Here is a 20,644-nt window from a genome sequence, read left to right as displayed (position 1 = left end):
TAACTTTCAATGCACCTTCCTGTTCCAATAATTGACTCACTAGGAAAAACCATTCTATCATTCTAGATTTATTATTTATTACTGGATTAGATGAGTCATGATTATCTGTAGGTTTTCTGCTCAAGACTCTAACTCAACTACTGGAACAACGTAGTATCTAGAATCGAGCTGAGCTATGGAGAATCCCATTCCGTGGAATTTTATTGCATGTCATAACTGCTAGCTCTCACACTTCACAGCCAATAGGGCACAGAGTATGGTGTTCCGGAGCCAGGCTCCTAGGTTAAAATCTCGCCTTTGATACTTGCCGGCTATGTGACCTGGTGTAAGTCACTTGACCCCTCTGTTTTGTAGCTTTCACATTTCTAAATGGGGTTGAAAATAGCGTTAATAGTACTCACTTCATAGGGTTATTGTAAGGGTCCAATGAGTTAATGTCTGTGAAGTGCTTGGAGTAGTAGCTGTGCAAAGCTTGCTCCGGTGTGTGACTATCATCCATCGTGTGTTTTCTCTGTCTCTCTGGTTGCTGTTGATTTTCAGAGTTCTTATTTGGGTTTCATGTAGTGAGCTTCACATTCATTTCTCCTTAAAATCAACTCCTTTATGTCTAGGGTTTTCCTAATTATTTGTGTAATCTTTCCTTTATTTGCCTTTCTGAAGTGACCTTTGTTTTCTCTCCTATTGCCTTTTACTTTGCTCCTTCTGTCACAGCAATAGTGGGGACTTCGCAGCAGGGGACTTCAGCCTGGACGGGCCCCTGGGGCTCCGCATTCACTCAGCTTCCTGCCCAGTCCCCACATTCTGTGCCTGTCTGGCAGGAACACTGCCCCACTTCCCTGTGACTAAGTGGAAAACCCTCCATTTAGGACTTTTGTAGTTGTCTGTTTAGTCGTCACCTGCTTCCTGTCCCTGGAAGGAAGAGAAACCCTGGGCCTGCGTGGGGGCGTGGTGGTGTGGGGGCCGGGACTGAGCCCGTGGTGCTGCACCCCAAGGTAGCACTCACGGCCTCCTCCAGCCTGGCTCTGGCGGTCACCGTCCTTTCCTGGATGTTAGGTGTGGTGTCTGCAGCTGGGCTGTAAGCTTGCTGAGGGTAGCAGCTGTTCTACACTTACTACCACTGACGATGATAATCACAGCAATCATGGCTAACATTTGTTGAGCACTTGCTCTGTACTAGGCACTCAGGTAAACCCGACTTCATTCAATGCTCCGAAAGTATTGTCTTCATTTTATAGCTGAGGAAACTGAGGCACAGAGAAACTAACTGACTTGCTGGGGTCCCACAGCAAGGCAGCAGATTGAACACAGAGCAGCCAAGTAAGAGCAGGCCCCTGCCTTTGCTTCCTTCGTTCGCAGGTAGCAGCTTTGGGTCAGAGTTTGGGCCCTGCCTGCAGCAGAGCTCCGCTCACATCTCGGCCCAGCCATTCCCCAGATGAGTGATGTTGACTCAATGCTTGGTTCCTTATCGTCTCCATTTCTAAGATGAATTTAATAATAACACCTATCTCAGAGTTTTGGGGATTTAAAAAAAAAAGATAATGCAAGTAAGAATGCCAGGCATATAAATAAGCACTCAGCAAAGCTTAGTTGTTGCTAGCAGTTGGGGGTAAAGTAATTGAGAGTCCTAGAGGCCATGGGTATGGAAATTATAAACGCCCAACACTCCATGGGGGTCAGTCAGCACCCTCCTCTCTCCCTCTGCTGGGTGGGGTGCGGGGCCAGGCTTCCTCCCCGAAGCCCTTGCGTCATGCCAGCCGGGCTCAGCTGCCTTCCTTGCCTCCCCACGTGGTTGGTTTGTGTACTCTGCATGGTGGAAATGACTTGGCTGGACTCCCAGCCCTGGCAGGGGTGGTCACACCCGGAAACCAGGGATCTAGCTCCCCAAGGATTGGTCTTCTGCACCAGCTCCCTCTGTGTAAGCTCCAGGGAGTCACTCACTGATTCCCAAAGAAGCATCCCTTCCCCTGCTCTTGCTGTTTCCCTGGAAACAGGTCATCCAGGCCTGTCCCCTTCCTCCTATTTGATGGTTTTGTCCTGGCACTTGCTGCGTAGCCTTCCTCCCGTAGTTTACATAATTCCAACCTCGTCCTTGCTTGGCCTCTCGCAAGGAATGTACGTGAACGATCTTTAGGAATCACAGCCCTGTGGGAAGTGGGCAGTGGCCTCTGGCGAGGGCACGTCAGCGTGGCTTTAGCCACATCCCCTTACGGATCTGGCAGTTTGAAACGGGATGGAGTCCCATGAAAATCCAGTCCAGGGCCAATTCCCAAAGTGGGTGGAGGAATGTGCTGCTATTTGTAGCCTTCTTTTGAAGTCTTTGCAGACTGGAAGCTCCTGTTGATTTTGTTTTTTGTTTTTTTTATTATTTTTCTCTGTGTCGTTCCAATCTTAGTCTATGTGCTGCCGAAGTGAGCCCGTTTTTGATACGCACGGAGCATGCTGGCGCACGTACATCTTTCGGCAAGGACTCACCCAGCACGCTGTGAAGCGGGCAGCGTATCGGTTGTCCACTCTGAGAAGAGTCTACTTATTTATGTTTGTGAAAACTGCTGGTGTTTGGCAAATGGGTGTGAGTACCCTGGACATTCTGTCCTACCCAGGAGGGTTCAACAAGACTGCTTATCAGGTCACGGTGAACGCGGTGCTCGCTCGATCCACTGCCCGGGAGCCCTTCTGGAAGGAGAATCTGCGCTCACAGGTTCACTGCAGCCGGTGTTTTAAGGGGGGTCCCACTGTGTTCCAGGGACTGTGAGAGGGACTAGAGGGAGAGACATCTTCTCTTCCCCACCTCCACTTGGGGAAACAGGTGTTTGACTTAACCCAGGGTTTTCCTGCCAGTTCCATGTCTAACTTTGACCATGGTGTGTCAGAGTGCTGTGCTGCTGTCACGAGACGGGCAGGGCAGATGTCACTGGGTCTGAGTTTTGGGTCTTCTGCCTGGCTCATTTCTGTGCTGCCACCAGCGGTGCCATCTTAGGCCACTGATTTAGTCACAGAATGAGGATGTTATCAACCAACCTCCTTAGGATCAAGGGTTTCCAATAAAATGAATGTGAAAGTGCACTGAAAAGCACTGTGTAATTTGGGTAGGAACTTTTATATCTCGTGTAATGTGTCCCTAGCTAATGTGTATGATTGAAAATTTCCTTTTCCCCCCTCCCTTCCTTCTTTCTTTTTTATTTTTCCTGAAATATTTAGGTGCCATGCAAGTAACATTGCTGGTACAAATTATGTTTGTGGCAACTATTGAATAACTTCTAAGTATAATATTAATAGTTTGTGAGTTATTAATAATGTGAACATTTATGTATGTGAGTGAGATACTTTTCAGTAGATAAAAAAAGGTCTTTCTTGTACTCTTACCTTCATAATAGTTATAAAGGGGATAAAATAGAGTTATGCTTTAAAGTAATCTTTTTTTTTTTGCAGTTAAAATTAATATTGGGAAATTTTATGGTACCGAGATTTTTTTTAAAAAAGATGAAGTCAGTACAAATTTCTTCTTGCTGTAGCTGACTTTAATAATTTTTACAAAGATAATTTTTACACTAGAAGAAGATACATTCAGATTCTGACAGTAATCATGTATAATAGGTCATTTGGAGAGGGGCAGCTTTTTAGAGTTCAAGGGCATTGGGGTGGGCATTAGACCTGTGTGCAGCCCAGCTCTGTGGTCGGTTGGTGATGGTTTAACCCACCTATTTTCCCAAAGGTGTGTGTTACCTGGTACAACTGAAGGCCACCTCCGCTCTTATAGTCACTGTTGAACAATGTGGCTGAGAGTGTGGGTGTTGGGGTCCCACTGCCTGGGTGGGATCCTGTCCCCCGACACACTGAGGCTGGTCATTGCACCCTTGTGTGCCCCATTTCCTCATCTGTGGATGGGGGTAATGAGAGAAGCTTCCTTACAGATGCTGTGGAGACGAAATGAGATTGTACATGAAGCATCTAGAACAGTGCCCGATGCTGCAAACACTCCGAAAATGCTGCTGTTATAATTATTTTAAAGTCGCAACTCATTCTTCATAACACCCCACCTTTCAGAAAGAATCTGAAGCCAATATTAGATTTCTGACGTCCTGTTGCTTTAAGGTCACTTCAAACAAGTGACTTTTTATGAATTCCATGTCTTTCTTGAATGGACATGATTTACGATTTGAAAGGTACAGAAGGGTCTTTAAGTCAAAGCCTCTGTCAAGTCCTGTCCAGCCACCCAGCCCCTTCCCAAGAGACAGACGTGCTATCAGACTTTTCAAAATTCCCACACGGACAACACTGCAGACCCGAAAGGAGGAGGGGCAGGAGCCCAGGAGAGGGGACGGGTCCTGGGAGCTCTCCCTGACCCTGCAGCCGCCTTCCTCACTGCCCTCTCAGGATTGCACTGATGTGCCCGGCCGCCTGGGGGCCAGTCCGGACTCCCCAGCCTTCTCTGCCTTACAGGCGTGGTTGGTGGCTTCCTGGCCCGTGTCCCAAAGCAAATAACTGTTGAGCTGACCTTGCTCCAGTCTGGGGTAAGGCCAAGTCAGATGAGCTTTGTGTTTTCTCCTGAATGCAAACCATTGTTTGAGGTATTTTGGAAGGTTCCAGAAGAGTCCAGAAGTTGAGGTCCTTGACCTCTCAAGACACTGGAATTCTAGAGTTAATCCCCCTCCCAAGAAGTAGCTTTGGATGTGGTTGGGAGCAGGAAGGTGGGGGGCTGGGGTGGCTGTCAGCTGCTGTCTGTGTTCAATCTTTTGGTGCCCCTTGAGGAATTGTGTTTGGTTAGGGAGTTCTGTGGCCCAGAGAAATAACTACAAAGGGTCAATCCCAGACAGTGTGGGGAATGCTAGGGACTTTGACTCTGCACTTAGTTTTTCCCCTTCAGTTTAAATTGAAGCCGGGGATGATAAATATTTAGATTTCATCTTTTTTTTTTTTTTAAGTTTCTTTGTTTCTGTATACTGACATCACCTCACTCTAGTTTCAATCCTTTGTTCTGATAGCAGCCTGGGGTTCAAGAGTGATCTGAATCCCCCAACCTCCTGCCTGCCAAAAATGTTTGTTCCCTTTTTGTCCCTAAATTCAGCTTTTCTTTTGAGGCTTAGTATAAAGTCCTTTTTCTTCCTAGGTCACTCCCGTTACTTTCCTTCTCGAGCCCTAGGGTACTTAGACGAGGCCATCCCAGCTTAAGGGTAGGTTGTACTCCAAGCATTCCTTTTGAGTAATTGGACTAGCAATTGAAATACATTTTCCCATTAAAAATGATAATTATCATTAATAATGATAATTTTTCAAGGTGCCCTTAGCCAGATGCACCTGTAAACCAGGGGTTCGTAGCCTGGCATACTTGACTGGGGGAGCTATCTGGGCGTCCGTCCGTTTCCAGCATGGTCTTCACTGCCCAGACCGAGTGCCCATGTATCATGGTAGCACGGCACTTTGACAAAATCGAGAGACTGTATGGAGTCCGGGGTGAAGTGGGATTTTGTTCCATGGATAGATAAACTCAGGCCGGCAGGTGCTGTCTGGGTGTCCCCTCCTTGTCCGTCACAGCCGCACTGTGCGGGTGGCTGGAGTTGTAGCAGCTGTTTGTCTGGGAGTTGATTGGAAGCTGGTGGCTGCCTTAAGTTTCACTGCAAAGTTTAGCACTTTTTAATATACTGACTTACATTGTTCTCCAATTTCCGTATCAGCTACTTGAGTTTGGGCAAACGCTGTCTCCCTCCATGATTGGCGCTTTAGTCACCTCCATAGCCAAATAGAAATGCTTCGGGGATGATTTTGTTTTGTAGGATTTGCTTTGCTGTCTCCCCTTTTATTAGTGTAGGCAATTGATTTAAACTGTGTTTAAACAATTAACTTAATGAAGGAGGTTGTTTTGCACTGGCTAGTCCATCCCTGCTCCACCTAAGCAGGGCTGAGAGGCAGGATGTAGGCCAGTTACAAACACCAGGCTCTTACCAGTTTTCAACCACGTGACCTCGGGCCAGTGCTGTGCCCTCCCTGAACCTCCGCTTCTTCTTCTCTAAAATAGTAGAACTTCCCTGATAGTGTTGTGACGATCAGAAACCCTTGGGGCCCGTGGTCTAAACTCTAAATTATGTGACTCCTCCCCGAGGAGGCTAGTCAAATACACTAATGTTTATGCAGCAAACTAAGTGGAACGGGGATTGTAAATAGCCTCACATCAGGTCAGTACAGGTTTTACTACCAAATGAGTTTGTCAGATTGGATTTTGCTATGAAAGGAGTTATTAAAAAATTGGTTTTCAGAGCTTTTTGGATTTGGATGCATCTGCATGGCATCAACCCAGAGTGAATTGTGGATGGGGCTGGAGAAGGCAGGGAGTTGTGGCATTTTGAGGCCCATGAAGGACATGGGCTCATGCTTGTAATTTTTCAGATGAGCAAACCAAGGCCCAGAGAGATGAAGTGATTGTGTTCAGTGTCGTAGAGGTAGCCAGTGGCAAAGGTGAATGAAGACAAAGCCCTTTAGAGAAATAAATGTTTAGCCATCTTAATCGGTAATCTAGACCAAAAATAGACCATTCTTTGACATTGTGATGTGAATGTTAGCCAAAAAACAGGCAGGTGTGTGTGTTTGCAAAGCTCTTCTCCAACCAAGTTGGTGTGGTTCTCTACTTATCAGCCAACTCGCCTTCCCATCAAGAGTTTGTTTAGCCATTTTGCTAGGAAACCCTAGCATCAGAGAATGCACTTGCTTTCCTGATAAGAGAGGAAGAATTGCTATCAGAACCATCAAAATGCTCTTGGCACAAAGTTGCTTGGGAAGGGTTACAAGGGCTGCCTTGTCTGGAGTCTCTGGTCTTCCCATTATGTTAGCAACCCTCAAGGCATGCGCACTGGGTGTGACGAATGCCATTTCTGTGCCATTCTGTCTCAGCCTCTCTGACCACTGGGGTCGGTTGGAAATACAAATATTACCTGGAAGCAAGCTAGAAAATTGCTTTTGACTTTTTAGATTGACTTCCAGCCATTCCTCATACCTCTTCCTCAGTTCCCAGGAGTCTTTGATCTTTTTTATCTCACTGTCTTCCTTTGTAATCTTTTCAGCAGGATCTTGGCAAAGCACACATACATGGTGGGTCCTCAGAATACAGTGAATTAACCAAACCTGGCTGGGCCCAGGAAAAACCCAAAGCATTTTGATAAATACTGGCCTTTGTTGGATATTTTTGTTTGTAATGCTGTAGAAGGGAGTCACGCTTATCAGTCAGAGCTGAGCACTGCCTGTTTGGGCCCTTGCTGCATGCAGAAGATTCTCAAGGTGAGGTAATGGGCTTGTTTTTGGGGAGGCAGCAAGACTAGGAATGGGGCTGGGGAGGGACGGTGGTGGTGCCCTGCGTAAGGTGAACTGGGATTTGGGAGTTGGGAGGGAGAGTGAGGACAGATAGTAGAGTTTTGCAGTAGTTCATCCAGTAAACTGCCTTGCAGTCTGGTGGGGGCATTTTCAAAACATATCCTACTTCTTGCTGTGCTAATTGGAACCCACGGTTTTGAAGTTTGGGGAGTCTGTAATCTAAACCAAGTTGTGAAATATGAGAGAGCAGGCCAGCATTTTTTAGCATTTTAGCAGAAAAGTAGGTAAATGATGAAATATTGTTGAAAGAAAAATAATTAAAGTGTACCCTCAGCAGGCGTTGGTAGTTGACTAGTGCTCTTGCACAAGCCGTGTTTTACACACATGGACGCCGAGGGTAAGAGGGAGCCGTATTCGAGCCGGCAGGACCCACCTGCCTGGCTTAAGTCCAGGCACTGCCACTTCGCAACCGTGTGACCCTGGAAACCTTGCCTGACGTTTCTGTGCCTCCATTTCCCCATCTGTAAAACGAAGATGATGCTGGGAACGATTTCATAGGTTTACTGTGAAGATTCCATGATTATCTGGCTCATAAATGCTCCATAATTATGGTGCTGGTTGTTGTTATTAGTAATAGTGGTATAATAAACTAGGGTGAGTCAGACTTCTATCGTTTCTGGAACCATCCCACCCTGTACTGTTCCCTTCTTTACTCTAGGTCTGCCTACTTTCCATTGTGACCCGATTGCCAGTCCCTTATAGTGCTGGGCTTTCCAGCCTGCATGGTACTCTCTGAATGGGTTGGTGCAGTTGAAGATTTGGGGTGCACATCTTGGCTGTGTCCTGAATGCCATTGTATACTCTTCAGTGGCTTTTCCTGTTCCTTCAACCGGTCTCTCTGCTGAGCCTACTGTCTCTTCAAGAAGGCCGCCCCTTCTGCCCTGGCCCCCACTTCTCAACAGATGCCATTGCTTCTGACTGTTGTCCAGGCTGTCCTCAAACGCCTGGCTCAAGTGATCCTCCTACCTCGGCCTTCTAAGTGGCCGGGACTACAGGTGTATGCTACCACGCCTGGCTATTTTTTAAATTTTTTGTAGAGACAGGGTCTTGCTATGTTGCCCAGGCTGGCCTCAAACTCCTGGGCTCAAGTGATCCTCCCACCTCAGCCTCCCAAAGTGCTGGGATTACAGGCGTGAGCCACTGCGCCTGGCCCCTATTTTATTTTGTGCTTTTTCAATCTTTTTATTTATTTATTTTTTCTTTTAGGGTTTTTAAGGAATGTTTACTTTAAGAAACTACAGAGAACCAGGACTAAAACCCAACAAAAGGGAAGTTAAAAAATTCCAAGCTGCTTCCTAAATTAGAAACTAAAGGTTTCCCATGTGTTCTTAGGAATTTCTGTGTGGCCTGATTTGTCTGAGTTCTTCTCAGCTCTCTTTCTAAAGATTCCTCGTAGGTTGTATCTTAGTCTGTTTTCTGTTGCTATAACAGAATACCTGAGGCTGGGTAATTTATAAAGAATAGAGGTTTATTTAGCTCACAGTCTGGAGGCTGGGAAGTCCAGGCTATATCTGGTGAGGGCCTATACTGCGTCATAACGCGATGGACAAATGGAAGGGATCACGTGGTGAGAGAGGAAGCAAGAGGAAGCCGAACTTGCTCTTACAACCGTCTGCTCTTGTGGCAGCAGACCCTGTCTCGTGAGAACTGACCCTGTGAGGACGGCCTCAGTCCCTTGGAAGCACGGAGCACCCAAGACCCGAACACCTGCTAAAGGTCCTGCCACCTCTCAATACCATTACGTTGGGGACCTGATTTAAACATGAGTTTTGGAGGGGATAAACCATACCTAAGCCCTGACAGATTGTTTCTTTCTTTTCAGTTTATTGTGGTAAGAACACTTAACATGAGGTCTAACCTCTTAACAAGTTTTTAAGTGCACAGTACAAGTATCGTGAGATGTCTAGAACTCATTCACCTTGCATAACTGAAACTTTATGGCCATTGAACAACTATCCATTTCCTCCTTCCCCCAGCCCCTGGCAGGCAACGTTCTACTCTCTGTTTCCATGAGCCTGACTATTTTAGATACTTCATATTAACTAATAGAATCATGTAGTATTTGTCCGTCTGTGACTGGCTTATTTCATTTAGCATGATGTCCTCGGGGTTCATCCATGTTATCACACGTGGCAGGATTTCCTTTTATAAAGCTGAGTAATATTCCATTGTGCACGTGTGCCACAGTTTCTTTACCCCTTCTTCTGTGGATGGACGTTTAGGTTGTTTGCATATCTGGGCTTTTGCGAATTATGTGTCAGTGAACCTAGGGGTGCAGATACCTCGTCAAGATCCTGATTTCAATTCTTTCGGATACGTACTGAGAAGTGGGACTTCTGGATCATATGATAGTTCTATTTTTAATTTTTTGAGGAACCTCTGTACTGTGTGGCAGCACCATTTACATTTCTTTCCTGTTGTAGTTGCTCACTCTTATGGCACCTAACCCAGCTGACCACTCGTCTCTTCTGGAAAATCCTTCCGCTGAGCCCTAGGGTGGAGCCCCGTCCTCTCTTCCTCAGCTTCCTCATGGAGCAGATCCAGTGCCCGATGGACTTTTCTGTCGGGATGTCCCCCTGCTTACCTCTGTCTCTCTGTGTTCACAACTGAACCTGTGGTGTTGTCGTCTCCACGCCAAGTGTGTTAGTTTACTGGGGTTGCCTAGCAAAGTACTGCAAACTGGGTAGCTTACACAACAGACATTTATTGTCTTGGTTCTGGAGGCTGGAAGTCCAAGATTGAGTTGTCAGCAGGGTTGGTTTCTTCTCAAGGCTGTAAGAGAGAATCTGTTCCATGGTTCTCTCCTGGCTTCTGGTGGTTTGCTGGAAATCTTGGGCATGCTTGGCTTGTGGAAGCATCTCTGCCTTTATGTTCACATGGCGTTTTCCCTGTGTGCACGTTTGTCTTTAAGTTTCCCGTTTTTATAAGGACACCAGTCATATGAGATTAGGGTTCACCCTAATGACCTCATTTTAAACAGATTACGTATGTAAAGATCTTATCTCCAAATATATTCGGAAGTACAGGGGATTAGGAGTTAAACTTATGTATTTAGGAGGGAGTGACAAAATTCAACACATAACACCAAGCAAACTTGCTTTTTCTCAGGTTATTTCCTGTCTCAGTGAATGACACCAGTGTTCACCATGTTGCTCAAGCAGAAACTTGGGCATCTATCCTTATTATGTCCCTTGCTGTTATATTAACTTGGGTCCAAGAACTCGCAGAAATTGGAGGCAAAATTTTGAAGTAGGCATTGTAGCGTCCATCAGATACGAAGGAGTCTGTGACTCCCAGATGACTCACAGCTTCTGCTCTGCATCTTTTTTTAAAGTGTCTACCACCTTGGTACAAAAGTAATGCATACTAATTTTAGAAAATTACAGAAAGGTATAAAGATAAAATCAAAAGTTATCCCATTCTACTACCCAGAATCACTTAATATTTTGGTCTTTGCTTTATACATTTTATGACATCATGGATTTTTTTTTTACTAGTTGGGATCATATTGCATGTAAGATTTTGAATCCAGCTTTTAAAATTCAACATTGGATAATAAATGTTTTTACATATCTTCACAAAATCTTCATAAATGGTGGTGCATATTATATCTTATTCCATCAAATGATATACAATGATTGACTTATTTTCTTCTTTTCCCATTGCAAACAGGAAGGTGTTGCTGTTTTTGACTTTTATAAACAATGCTGCAACAACCTTTGCTTAATTTGGACTCAGAATAAATAATTTGTTTGTAATTCAGACATAATACAGCTGGGGGTGAAGGAGAAAGAGGGACACTGTGTTCCTAAGCAAATTATTAGTGTACATTGTTGCCCAGGCTAGAGTGCAGTGGTATGTCCATAGCTCACTGCAACCTCAAATTCCTGGGTTCAAGCAATCCTCCCACCTCAGCCTCCCGAGTAGATGGGACTTACAGTTGCATGCCACCACTCCTGGTTAATTTTTTAAAAAAATTTTTGTAGAGGCGAGGTCTCGCTGTGTTGCCTAGCCTGGTCTTGAAATCCAGTCCTCCCGCCTCGGCCTCCCAGACTGCTGGGGACTACAGGTGTGAAGCACTGATCCAGGCCCTTGTTAGCTATTCTTTATAGTGTGTAACAGGGCTATATAATGCTATAGTGCATCCCATAGAACTTTCTGGAATGATGGAAATGGTCTTTATCTGGCCTGCCCAACGTGGTAGCAGTTAGCCGCATGTGGTGGTTGGGCATCTGAGATGTGGCTGATGCAACTGAGGAGCTGCGTTTTTAACTTTAACTTCAGTTGACTTGAATTTAAATTTAAATAGCTACATGTGACTGTTGCCCACCTTATTGGATGGTGCAGGTCTGTAATGATGATAAACTAAAACATTTTATGGTGCTTACTTTTTCTTAGACACTCTTCTGAGTGCTTTACATATTAATACATGTAATCCTTACAATGACTCAGTGAGGTAGTCTCCCAGTTACTATTGTTATATAACAAATTCCCCCAAAGCTTAGTGGCTTATAATGACAGCAATCATTTATTTTTATTTTGCTTAGGGATCTACAATTTGGGCAGGGTTCATCTGAGACAGCTCATCTTTGCTCCATGCAGCATCAACTGGGGCTTTAGGATCTGCTTTTTTTTTTTTTTTTTTTTTGAGACAGAGTCTCACTCTGTTGTTCTGGCTTAAGTGCCATGGCATCAGCCTAGCTCACAGCAACCTCAAACTCCTGGGCTCAAGCCATGCTCCTGCCTCAGCCTCCTGAGTAGCTGGGACTACAGGTGAGCACCACCATGCCCGGCTAATTTTTTCTATTTTTAGTAGAGATGTGGGTCTTGCTCTTGCTGAGACTGGTCCCAAACTCCTGACCTCAAGATATCCTCCCGCCTTGGCCTCCCAGAGTGCTAGGATTACAGGCGTGAGCCACCATGCCCGGCCAGGATCTACTTCTAAGATGACTTAGTTACTGGTTGGCAAGTCCATGCTTGGTTCCTCTGGGGAGGCTTAGGCTTCCTCACAGCATGGTGGCTGGGTTCCAAGTGCCCCAAGAAACAAGAAGTTGAAGCTGTCAGTTTCTTAAGACCTGGGGCTGGAAACCGACAAAGCATCACTCCTAAAATAGTCTGTTAGGCAAAGCACAGAATGGATATATTAATATAAGGGGAGAAGGTACAGACCTCACCTCTGAGTGGAAGTGGTATCAAAAAACTTGGGGGCTATGTGTTAAAATTATCATAAATGTGTCCAAGTTTTGATTCCATTTTACAGATGAAGAAACTGAGGACAGTTAAATTACTTATTATTTATGTCTGCCAGGCAGTCTGAGCTTTTAACCTTGGTACTATTTTGCATCTCTGTAATTCCTTTCCTTCACTAATTTAGATTCATGTCTTCCTTAGTTTTTTCATGAAATTAAGTGAATGATACATGTTGGTAAATCACAAGACTCTGAATATGTCATATTCATAAGGGCTTGCTAGATGTCAAATGCATGATGAAGATACATTCTCAACCCTCGACTCAGGACGAGGCTGTTCAGCCCTAATTCTGAGCCCTCTGCTTTCATCCCTGTTTCCCACTGCCCCCAGAGAGCATTTATGATCACCTCCAAATGACACAGCTGGTGGTTCTGAGTGAAACTCCTCACTCAGTGTGCTGCCTACTGTGTATGGAGTATGTGCTATCAAAAGGAATAAATAAATACAACTTATGTAGAACTGTAAAAGGAGTTAAATAAATGTTTCCTGCTTTTACTGAAAGTAAGGCTTGAGGTTAAACCCTAATTTAGATGGTATATTTGCATATATTTAGTGATATTTGTTTATTGATTATATTGATTCTTGGGCGAGAAATCAGAAAAAAATAATAGGTTATTCCAAATTCTAGAGGTTTTCCGAAACAATAATGCCTGCAATGCCTGCAACCTCTTATAACCTAAGAAACCAGTTATTTCCTTTCATGTTCAAAGTTACTGCGTATTTCCATGTGGAGGAGAGGGAACCCTTTGCTCTGTGGCCCCTGGTTTGCAGGTAAAGCTTCTGTTCGATGCTGTTTGCTGCTGTGATGAATTGTGGTCATTTCATACCAAGTATTTGCCCCCAATGTAATCACTACAATACAGTTTTTTTTTTTCACCAAAATTCTCTTGAGACAGCTTATAATTAAATGTCTCTAGCTTTCTAATTTCTGGGTTTCCTAAGCAGTCCGTGTGTGTGTGTGTGTGTGTGTGTGTGTGTGTGTGTGTGTGTGTGTGTGTGTCCCTGACGTAGAAAACCTCATCGTATCCCTTCAGAGCCAGGGTCTTCCAAGTACTGAGACTTCATTTCCATCACGTCCCACGTTTTTCTTTAGTCTTCATCTACCTGAACTCCCCGTTCATTTGATACTTCACTCCTGGTTTTCCCAGGACATGGAACTTTGCTGATTGTTCTGCACGCTCTGTTCTTTCTGTTATCTTAGTTGGCCACATCTGGTAATTGTGTGCTCCGGGCTCACTGTCTCTGGCTTTCTAGAGCCCACATGTCACCACGCAGGCTGCCGTGTTGCATGTGCTGGTGATCCCTTGACGTGTCTGCAAGCGGACGTCTTTCTTCCACACAATGCCCCTTCTCAGCTTCCCTGCTGACGTCATAAAATCGGTCCCCACTGTTCTTTTCTCTCCCCTCCACAGCATTTGTCACAGTCTGTCACGATCTGCCTGTGTGTTGACTTGTTTGATGGCTGTTTCTCACGCCACCCTACGAACTCCAAGGTGGCAGGGTCCGCGTTACGTCGTTCTCTCTACCCACTTCCTAGCGTGGTGCTTGGCACATGACGGGTATGCAGTAAATGTTTATTGGGATCGGTGAACGAGTAAACAAATATACATGCTTCCATTTTTATGTTTGCACGCTGAACCACAATCTTGATGCCATCCCTGATTTTTCCCTTTTCTTCATACTCTAGATCTGTTAGTTTACTAAATCCTTCTAGAACATAAGCTCCATGAGGACAAGAATCTTTGCTTTCCTCAGCGCGGTGCACTTGCATCACGAGTGCCCAGAGTGGTGCCAGGCATGTAGGTGAGCATTTGCTGTGTTGCAGAAATGGTTCTAAGTGTTTTATGTGTAAGAATGCAATGATTTATTTCATCTTCATAACAACCCTAGAAGGGTGGGTGGGTACTATTGATTAGAATGCCCCCTTAATAAGAAATCAAGGCATTGAGATATTAATTTATTGTCCATTGTCACACAGCTGTTCAGTGCTGGAGCTGGGAATAGAACCCGAGTCTCCTAGGTCCAGGCTTTTAACCACTAAGTACTAAGCTATAGTACCACCTAATGTTTGTGTGTTTATTCTGTGCTGGACACGTAACTAAAACCCTGTACGTGCATTCCACACCACGTGCGTATTCTTGCAGATGAAGAAGTAGAAGCTGGCTGCAGGAGGTCTAAGGGAAGATGACCCAGGGTGGGACCCAGTGCGTGCGTAGCAGGGACAGGAGGTGACTCACACTGTCCTGAGTCCAAGCCTGGGCTCTCACCCTTCGTGCCTGTGCTGCCAGACCCACCAGTCTCTGCGTGGCCAGTGGTTTTGGGAGCAGACACTGACTTACCACGAACACTTCCCGAGGGTCATTAGGCTTTTCTCGCCCCCGACAGACAAGTAACGCAGCCATGTGTGTTTCTTTCCGTAGACAACGGAGGCAGCCACACACTGCACTCCAGAACAGAGTCGACCCCGTCGCCCTCCAACAACACTGGGAACGGACACCCAGAGTATATCGCGTATGCGCTCGTGCCTGTGTTCTTCATCATGGGCCTCTTTGGCTTCCTCATCTGCCACCTGCTTAACAAGAAAGGCTATCGCTGCACAACGGAAGCTGAGCAAGACATCGAAGAGGAAAAGGTTGAAAAGATAGGTGAATAACCTGGATTCCTTTGGGGCGGTGGGGTAATTTTTACATAAGAAACCAGTGAGCTGTATTAATACATTCCGTCTCTGTGAGGCAAAGTGATCCATTTCGCTAGCAGGTGGTGTGGTGTGGTGTAAGTGTGAATTTCACAGTGATCACACCTAGAGCTCGAAATGTAGCTTTTGTTTACTGAGTACCTGCCAGGTAATGTGCCCTTACTTCTCCTGTGGCCTTGGACAAGTTAGGTATGCTCTGAGTGTCTGCTGTGTATAATTTAACTCAAATTTATTTTTAATTAATTTAATTTTATTCAATTGACATTTTAATTGAATTGAGATGAGGACAATAATCCGCACCTTGTAGGGTTATTGTGAGATTTAGAGAGAAGATACATTTGGTGTTTGGCACATATGGCCACTCAGTAAATATTAATCTGTACATTTATTTATTTATTTATGAATGAATGAATGAATGAATGAATGAGATGGAGTCTCACTCTGTCACCCAGGCTGGAGTACAGTGGCATCATCACAGCTCACTGCAGCCTCAAACTGCCCAGCTCAAGTGATCTTTCCACGTCAGCCTTCTGAGTAGCTGGGACTACAGGCAACACCACGCCTGGCTAATTTTTTTCCATTTTTAGGTAGAGACGGGGTCTGGCTCTCGCTCAGGCTGGTCTCAAACTCCTGGGCTCAAGGGATCCTCCCGCCTCGGCCTCCCAGAGTGCTAGGATTACAGGCGTGAGCCACCGCCCCGGCCCCTTACTATTATTATTGAATCACATTCTAGTAAGAATGAAGGAAAAATTAAATGTCTCACCATTTTTGTATTATCACTTTTGTTAAGGGAGTTCTGTCTTAAATCTCTGTGACTGGAATTTATATTTGTTAAGTAAACGACTGTGAGAATGGTGCAGTGAAAGCCTTAGCATCAACTCCAGGCGTCTCTCACCTTTTCCTCTTAACGTGGAGTTGTTTGGCAGCGTTTGGAAAAACCCAGAGAAGAAATCCTGTTTTCTCTACTGGTGTTTCTTCCAGTCATCCTTTAGGGAGCTTTCTTGACTTGGGCAGTGAGAGGTGGGTAACTCTCTGTCCCTTCCAGCCCTGTAAGGGCGGTTTTTGCAGACAGGTGACATTGGGAGTAGGTCACCCTTCCAGCAAGCCCACAGGGCTGGGTGTGGGGCCTCCTCATTCCTTGCCAGCTTGCTGGACTGTTGGTTTTTCCCACCCCCACTGACCTTTGAGGCAGGATGAGTCATGTGTAAGCTTCTGAGCAAACCGAAGCTGAGTGTTTGTCAACAGAAAGTGGAGCCTCCCGTCTCCTCCTCCATGGGTGCTCTGCAGGTTGGCTCAGCAGTCAGCGTCTGCACTGTCACCAAATACGCACATTCGTGTAGGAGGGAAGGCGGCCTTTGCGTGGAGAAGACACTTTTCCAGGTAAATGGGTAGGACGCCTTGATTCATTCTCTGTGACCTAGGATGTGAGAGCTTAGCCCTCCCTCTTCCTTCTTACATTGTTGAAACAAATGTTACAGATTGGTTTCAGAGTAGAGGTTTGCTTTTGTTCAAAGACCCTCATGTACTCTGCTGGTACAGAGTCTTCCAAGTAAACTGAGTTTATGGACAAATAACCGAGGCCAAAATTTAGGTAACTTGGAAGGACAGGAGGTGGGACGCAGTGGCTCACGCCTGTAATCCTAGCACTCTGGGCGGCTGAGGCGGGAGGATGGCTTGAGCCCAGGAGTTCGAGACCAGCCTGAGCAAGAGCCAGACGCTGTCTCTATCAAAAAATAGAAAAAAATTAGCCAGGCGTGGTGTTGCTTGTGGTCCCAGCTACTCAGGAGGCTGACATCAGAAGATCACTTGAGCTGGGCAGTTTGAGGTTGCAGTGAGCTGTGATGATGCCACCACACTGTAGCCTGGGCAACAGAGCAAGACGCTGTCTCAAAATAAAAAAAGGACAGGAGAGTTTTGAGGCTGGGCGCCATAATTCACTGTAATCCCAGCACTTTGGGTGGCTGAGGTGGGAGGATCAGTTGAGGCTAGGAGTTTGAGACCAGGCTGGGTAATAGCAAGACCCTATCTCTACAAAAATTAAAGAAAAATTAGCCTGGTGTGGTTATGTGGGCCTGTGGTCCCGGCTACTCAGGAGGCTGAGGCAAGAGGATCACTTGAGCCCAGGAATTGGAGATTGCAGTGAGCTATGGTGACACTGGTGTACTCTAGCCCGGGTGACAGTGAGACCCTGTCTCAAAGGAAAAAAATAAAAAGACAGGAGAAGTTTATAAATGTAGATTGTCCAATGTAAATTGTCCAATTTAAAAAAGAAATTAATACTCAATTTATATGATAGCCTATAATTAAAATAAAATTTAAAGAATTTTTTTTTTTAATTCACTGTCTTCCCATTCCTCCTAAGGGTTGAAGAAAGGACATGATGAGAGAGACATAATAGTAATGAGCACTGGTACAAATGCATTTCCAGGTGGTTGTCATGGAAAGTGGGTGGGTATTTGGACCTGAAAAGGGATTGATGGGCAGCTCTGATACTTTCTGTTTATGCTTAGTATGCTAAGGACGTCTAACTTCGTTAGGAAGTTTGTTTGCATCAGGAAGTTTCTTCTAAGGAAGAAAGCCTAGAATCTTAGCACCTTGGGTGAACACTAGAGGTTTCTGGAAACAGTTCGGTGAGGTCTTGGGCTGTAAGACTGAATGTCTGATTGATGTCAGTGACCAATTGTAACCTGTTCTACCCTCTTTTCTCTTTCAGAATTGAACGATAGTATAAATGAAAATAGTGACACTGTTGGCCAAATTGTCCATTACATCATGAAAAATGAAGGTATGAATATTTTATTGTTCCAGAACAATTCAGTGTTCATGTATTTTATTAACAACCTGCTTTGAAGATTCAGGACTCTGTCTGTAGACTTTCCCTAAACTCCTGAATACCTCAGCTTCCCGCGCTACCCGCCCGTGTGAGACCATCGGTTGGTCTCGAAGCGCCAGCCGGTTACTTGCAGAGGCAGCCTGTGTTCAGATCTGGCTTCCCCGCTTACGGGTTGTGCGTGATGAAGCCTCAGGGTCCTCCTAGAAAACGAGGGTGACAGTAACATTTACCTCACGGCACTGTTAGGGCGTTGTGCACATGAAGCATTCAGCATAGTAAACACTCAAATATTGTCTATTCCATTTTTTGTACTTAAAAAAATTGAGGGAAGATACACATAACACAAAATTTACTATTGTAACCATTTTAAAGTGTACAATTCAGTGGCATTAAGTACATTCATGATGTACAAACACCACCACTGTCTAGTTCTGGAACTTTTTTATCATCTTACACGGAAGCTGCGCCCCGTAAGCACCCATGCTCATTCCCTGCTCCCTCGGTCCCTGCAGGTGTGTCTGTTCCGCATTACCTGGTCCCAGGTGCTAAAGCTTCTAGAAAGTTTAACTTTTATGGAATTAAGTATTTTTCCCTCTGAAATGTATTCTAAACTCTCATCTTAAATGGAAGATTAATTTAATCTTGATTGGGTAAATTAGGCTCATTGTTCCAAACGCTGGTTTTTACCTGGCTAGGACACCATGCCCTCAGTAATTTTTAAAGTGTATAGGACTCCTTGCCCACGTACTCAATAGCTGTGGATTCTCATACTGTGAATTCTCATGACAATTTGAAATAAACATTTTTCCCCTGGGCTTTGTCTTTGCCCTGGTGGCGCCGACTCACGGGGTGTGCGCCGACACAGCTGAGCCACTCTCTGAAAGCCGAGACTCCTCTGTACTCACCACTCTGCAATGTCGGCAGTCAGTGGTAGTTTAGGTAAACATCTCTGGAAGGACGACCTGCTGGCCAAACACACTTTGTTTCTCTACCCTCGCACACAACACTTCTGACACAGGTGTGTGGGTTATTTCTACACTGAGCAATTCTCCAACTCCCCAAATGTCAGCCGGGTGTCCTTCAATTTAATACCATTCTGACTCTGTCTACCTGAAGTTGGCATCACATCCCACAGGTTAAGAGCTCAGTCCCAGAAGACTGCCCCTACTTTAGGTGCCGGTAGAAATTCGGGGTCTCCAGTGCATGGGACCTGCAGGCTGTAAATCTGGGGGTTTCCATAACTCCCTCCTCAGGTTCGAAATTTTGCTAACGCGGCTCACAGAACTCAGGGACACACATTATTACATTTACTGGCTTCTTATGAAGGATGCAACTCAGGAACAACCAGATGGGAAAAACGCATGGGGCAAGGTATTGGGGGGTGGGGCATGCGCTTCCATGCCCCTCCGGGTACCCCACCTTCCCAGCACCTCCATGAGTTCAGCCACCCGGAAGCTCCCTGAATCTTGTTGTTCAAGAGTTTTTGTAGAGCTTAATCTCCAGCCCCAGGACGACCCCCACCCCCAATTTTCCAGAGATCCCTGGGTGGGGCTGAAAGTTGCAGCCCCACCTCACCCTGTCTTTCTGTTGCTGCCCCACCCTGAGGCTGTCTAGGACTTCACCCTGAACCACTCAGGTGTGATCCTTAGGGGCTCATCATGAATAACAAAAGACACTCCTATCACTCAGGAAATTCCAAGGGTTTTAGGAGCTCTGTGCCAGGAACCTGGGACAATGACCAAATGTACTTCTTGTTAGGTCATGTCTTCCTTCTAATCCCAGGGGTTGGATTAACCACAGTGCTAGCTTTCAATTTATCTTTCTAAATGGAGCCCGTTGGAGTTTTCTTGCATGGGATGGAAGTGTGGAAAGAACCTGGGACTCCATGGCTGAGTGTCCGGTAGGCCCGAGAACGGTCTGCCCTGGGGAAAGTGGAGGAGGGTACAGCAGTCACTCCCCAAGCGCCCCTGGTTACTCACTCAGCTGGAGAGCCCTCTGGATGTTTTCACCTTGAGGTTCCATTTATATCACGGCAGAATGGATTCCTTCATAAACTACTGTCCTTGAGGCTGCGTCAGAAGAATGAGAACAAGTAGTTTGGGGAGGAGGAAAGAGAAGTTTTATTACTTTGCCAGCAAAGGAGAAGGATGGAGACTCCTGTCTGAAATGCCATCGTCCTAATAAGCAGAAACACAGAGCTTTTAAAGGGTGGGTTCTCAGCTTCAGGCGATGGCTGTTCAACTGCAGTTGGTAGTCCTGATCCTCCCATCTCCGCAGAGGGTGCTGAGGACAATCTCTTGATCTCTGCCCAGGACCACCGTTCGCCAGGTCTGGGCAGGGCCATCTCCTGTTTCAAAACGACCCCAGCCACTGGCCTGAGGCAGGGATGCAGGCTTTAGTTCTCAAAAAGGAGTGGAGGATGTTTTAAAGAAACAGAAAATATTTTTGCCATTTTTTCAGGCCATTCCATCTGTTACAGTACTACGATTACTAAGTAGGTTCTGAAA

The 20,644-nt window shown here is 45.6% G+C and overlaps 1 protein-coding gene across 2 annotated transcripts in view; it reads left to right on the top strand.

Moving 5' to 3' along the window:
* RELL1 (RELT like 1) overlaps nt 1-20,644 on the top strand; it is a 60,008-nt gene that overhangs the window by 13,812 nt on the left and 25,552 nt on the right. For both annotated transcript variants that reach the window (XM_045550507.1, XM_045550508.1), the window contains exons 2-3: nt 15,030-15,254; nt 18,018-18,089. In XM_045550507.1, the coding sequence (XP_045406463.1) occupies nt 15,030-15,254; nt 18,018-18,089 (297 nt within the window). The remainder of the gene's footprint in view (nt 1-15,029; nt 15,255-18,017; nt 18,090-20,644) is intronic.

This window comes from Lemur catta, chromosome 4 (genome assembly GCF_020740605.2).
Source record: "Lemur catta isolate mLemCat1 chromosome 4, mLemCat1.pri, whole genome shotgun sequence".
NCBI classification, from domain to species: domain Eukaryota; kingdom Metazoa; phylum Chordata; class Mammalia; order Primates; family Lemuridae; genus Lemur; species Lemur catta.
Note: the sequence above shows the minus strand (reverse complement) of the source record. Positions and strands in the feature narration are given on the sequence as shown.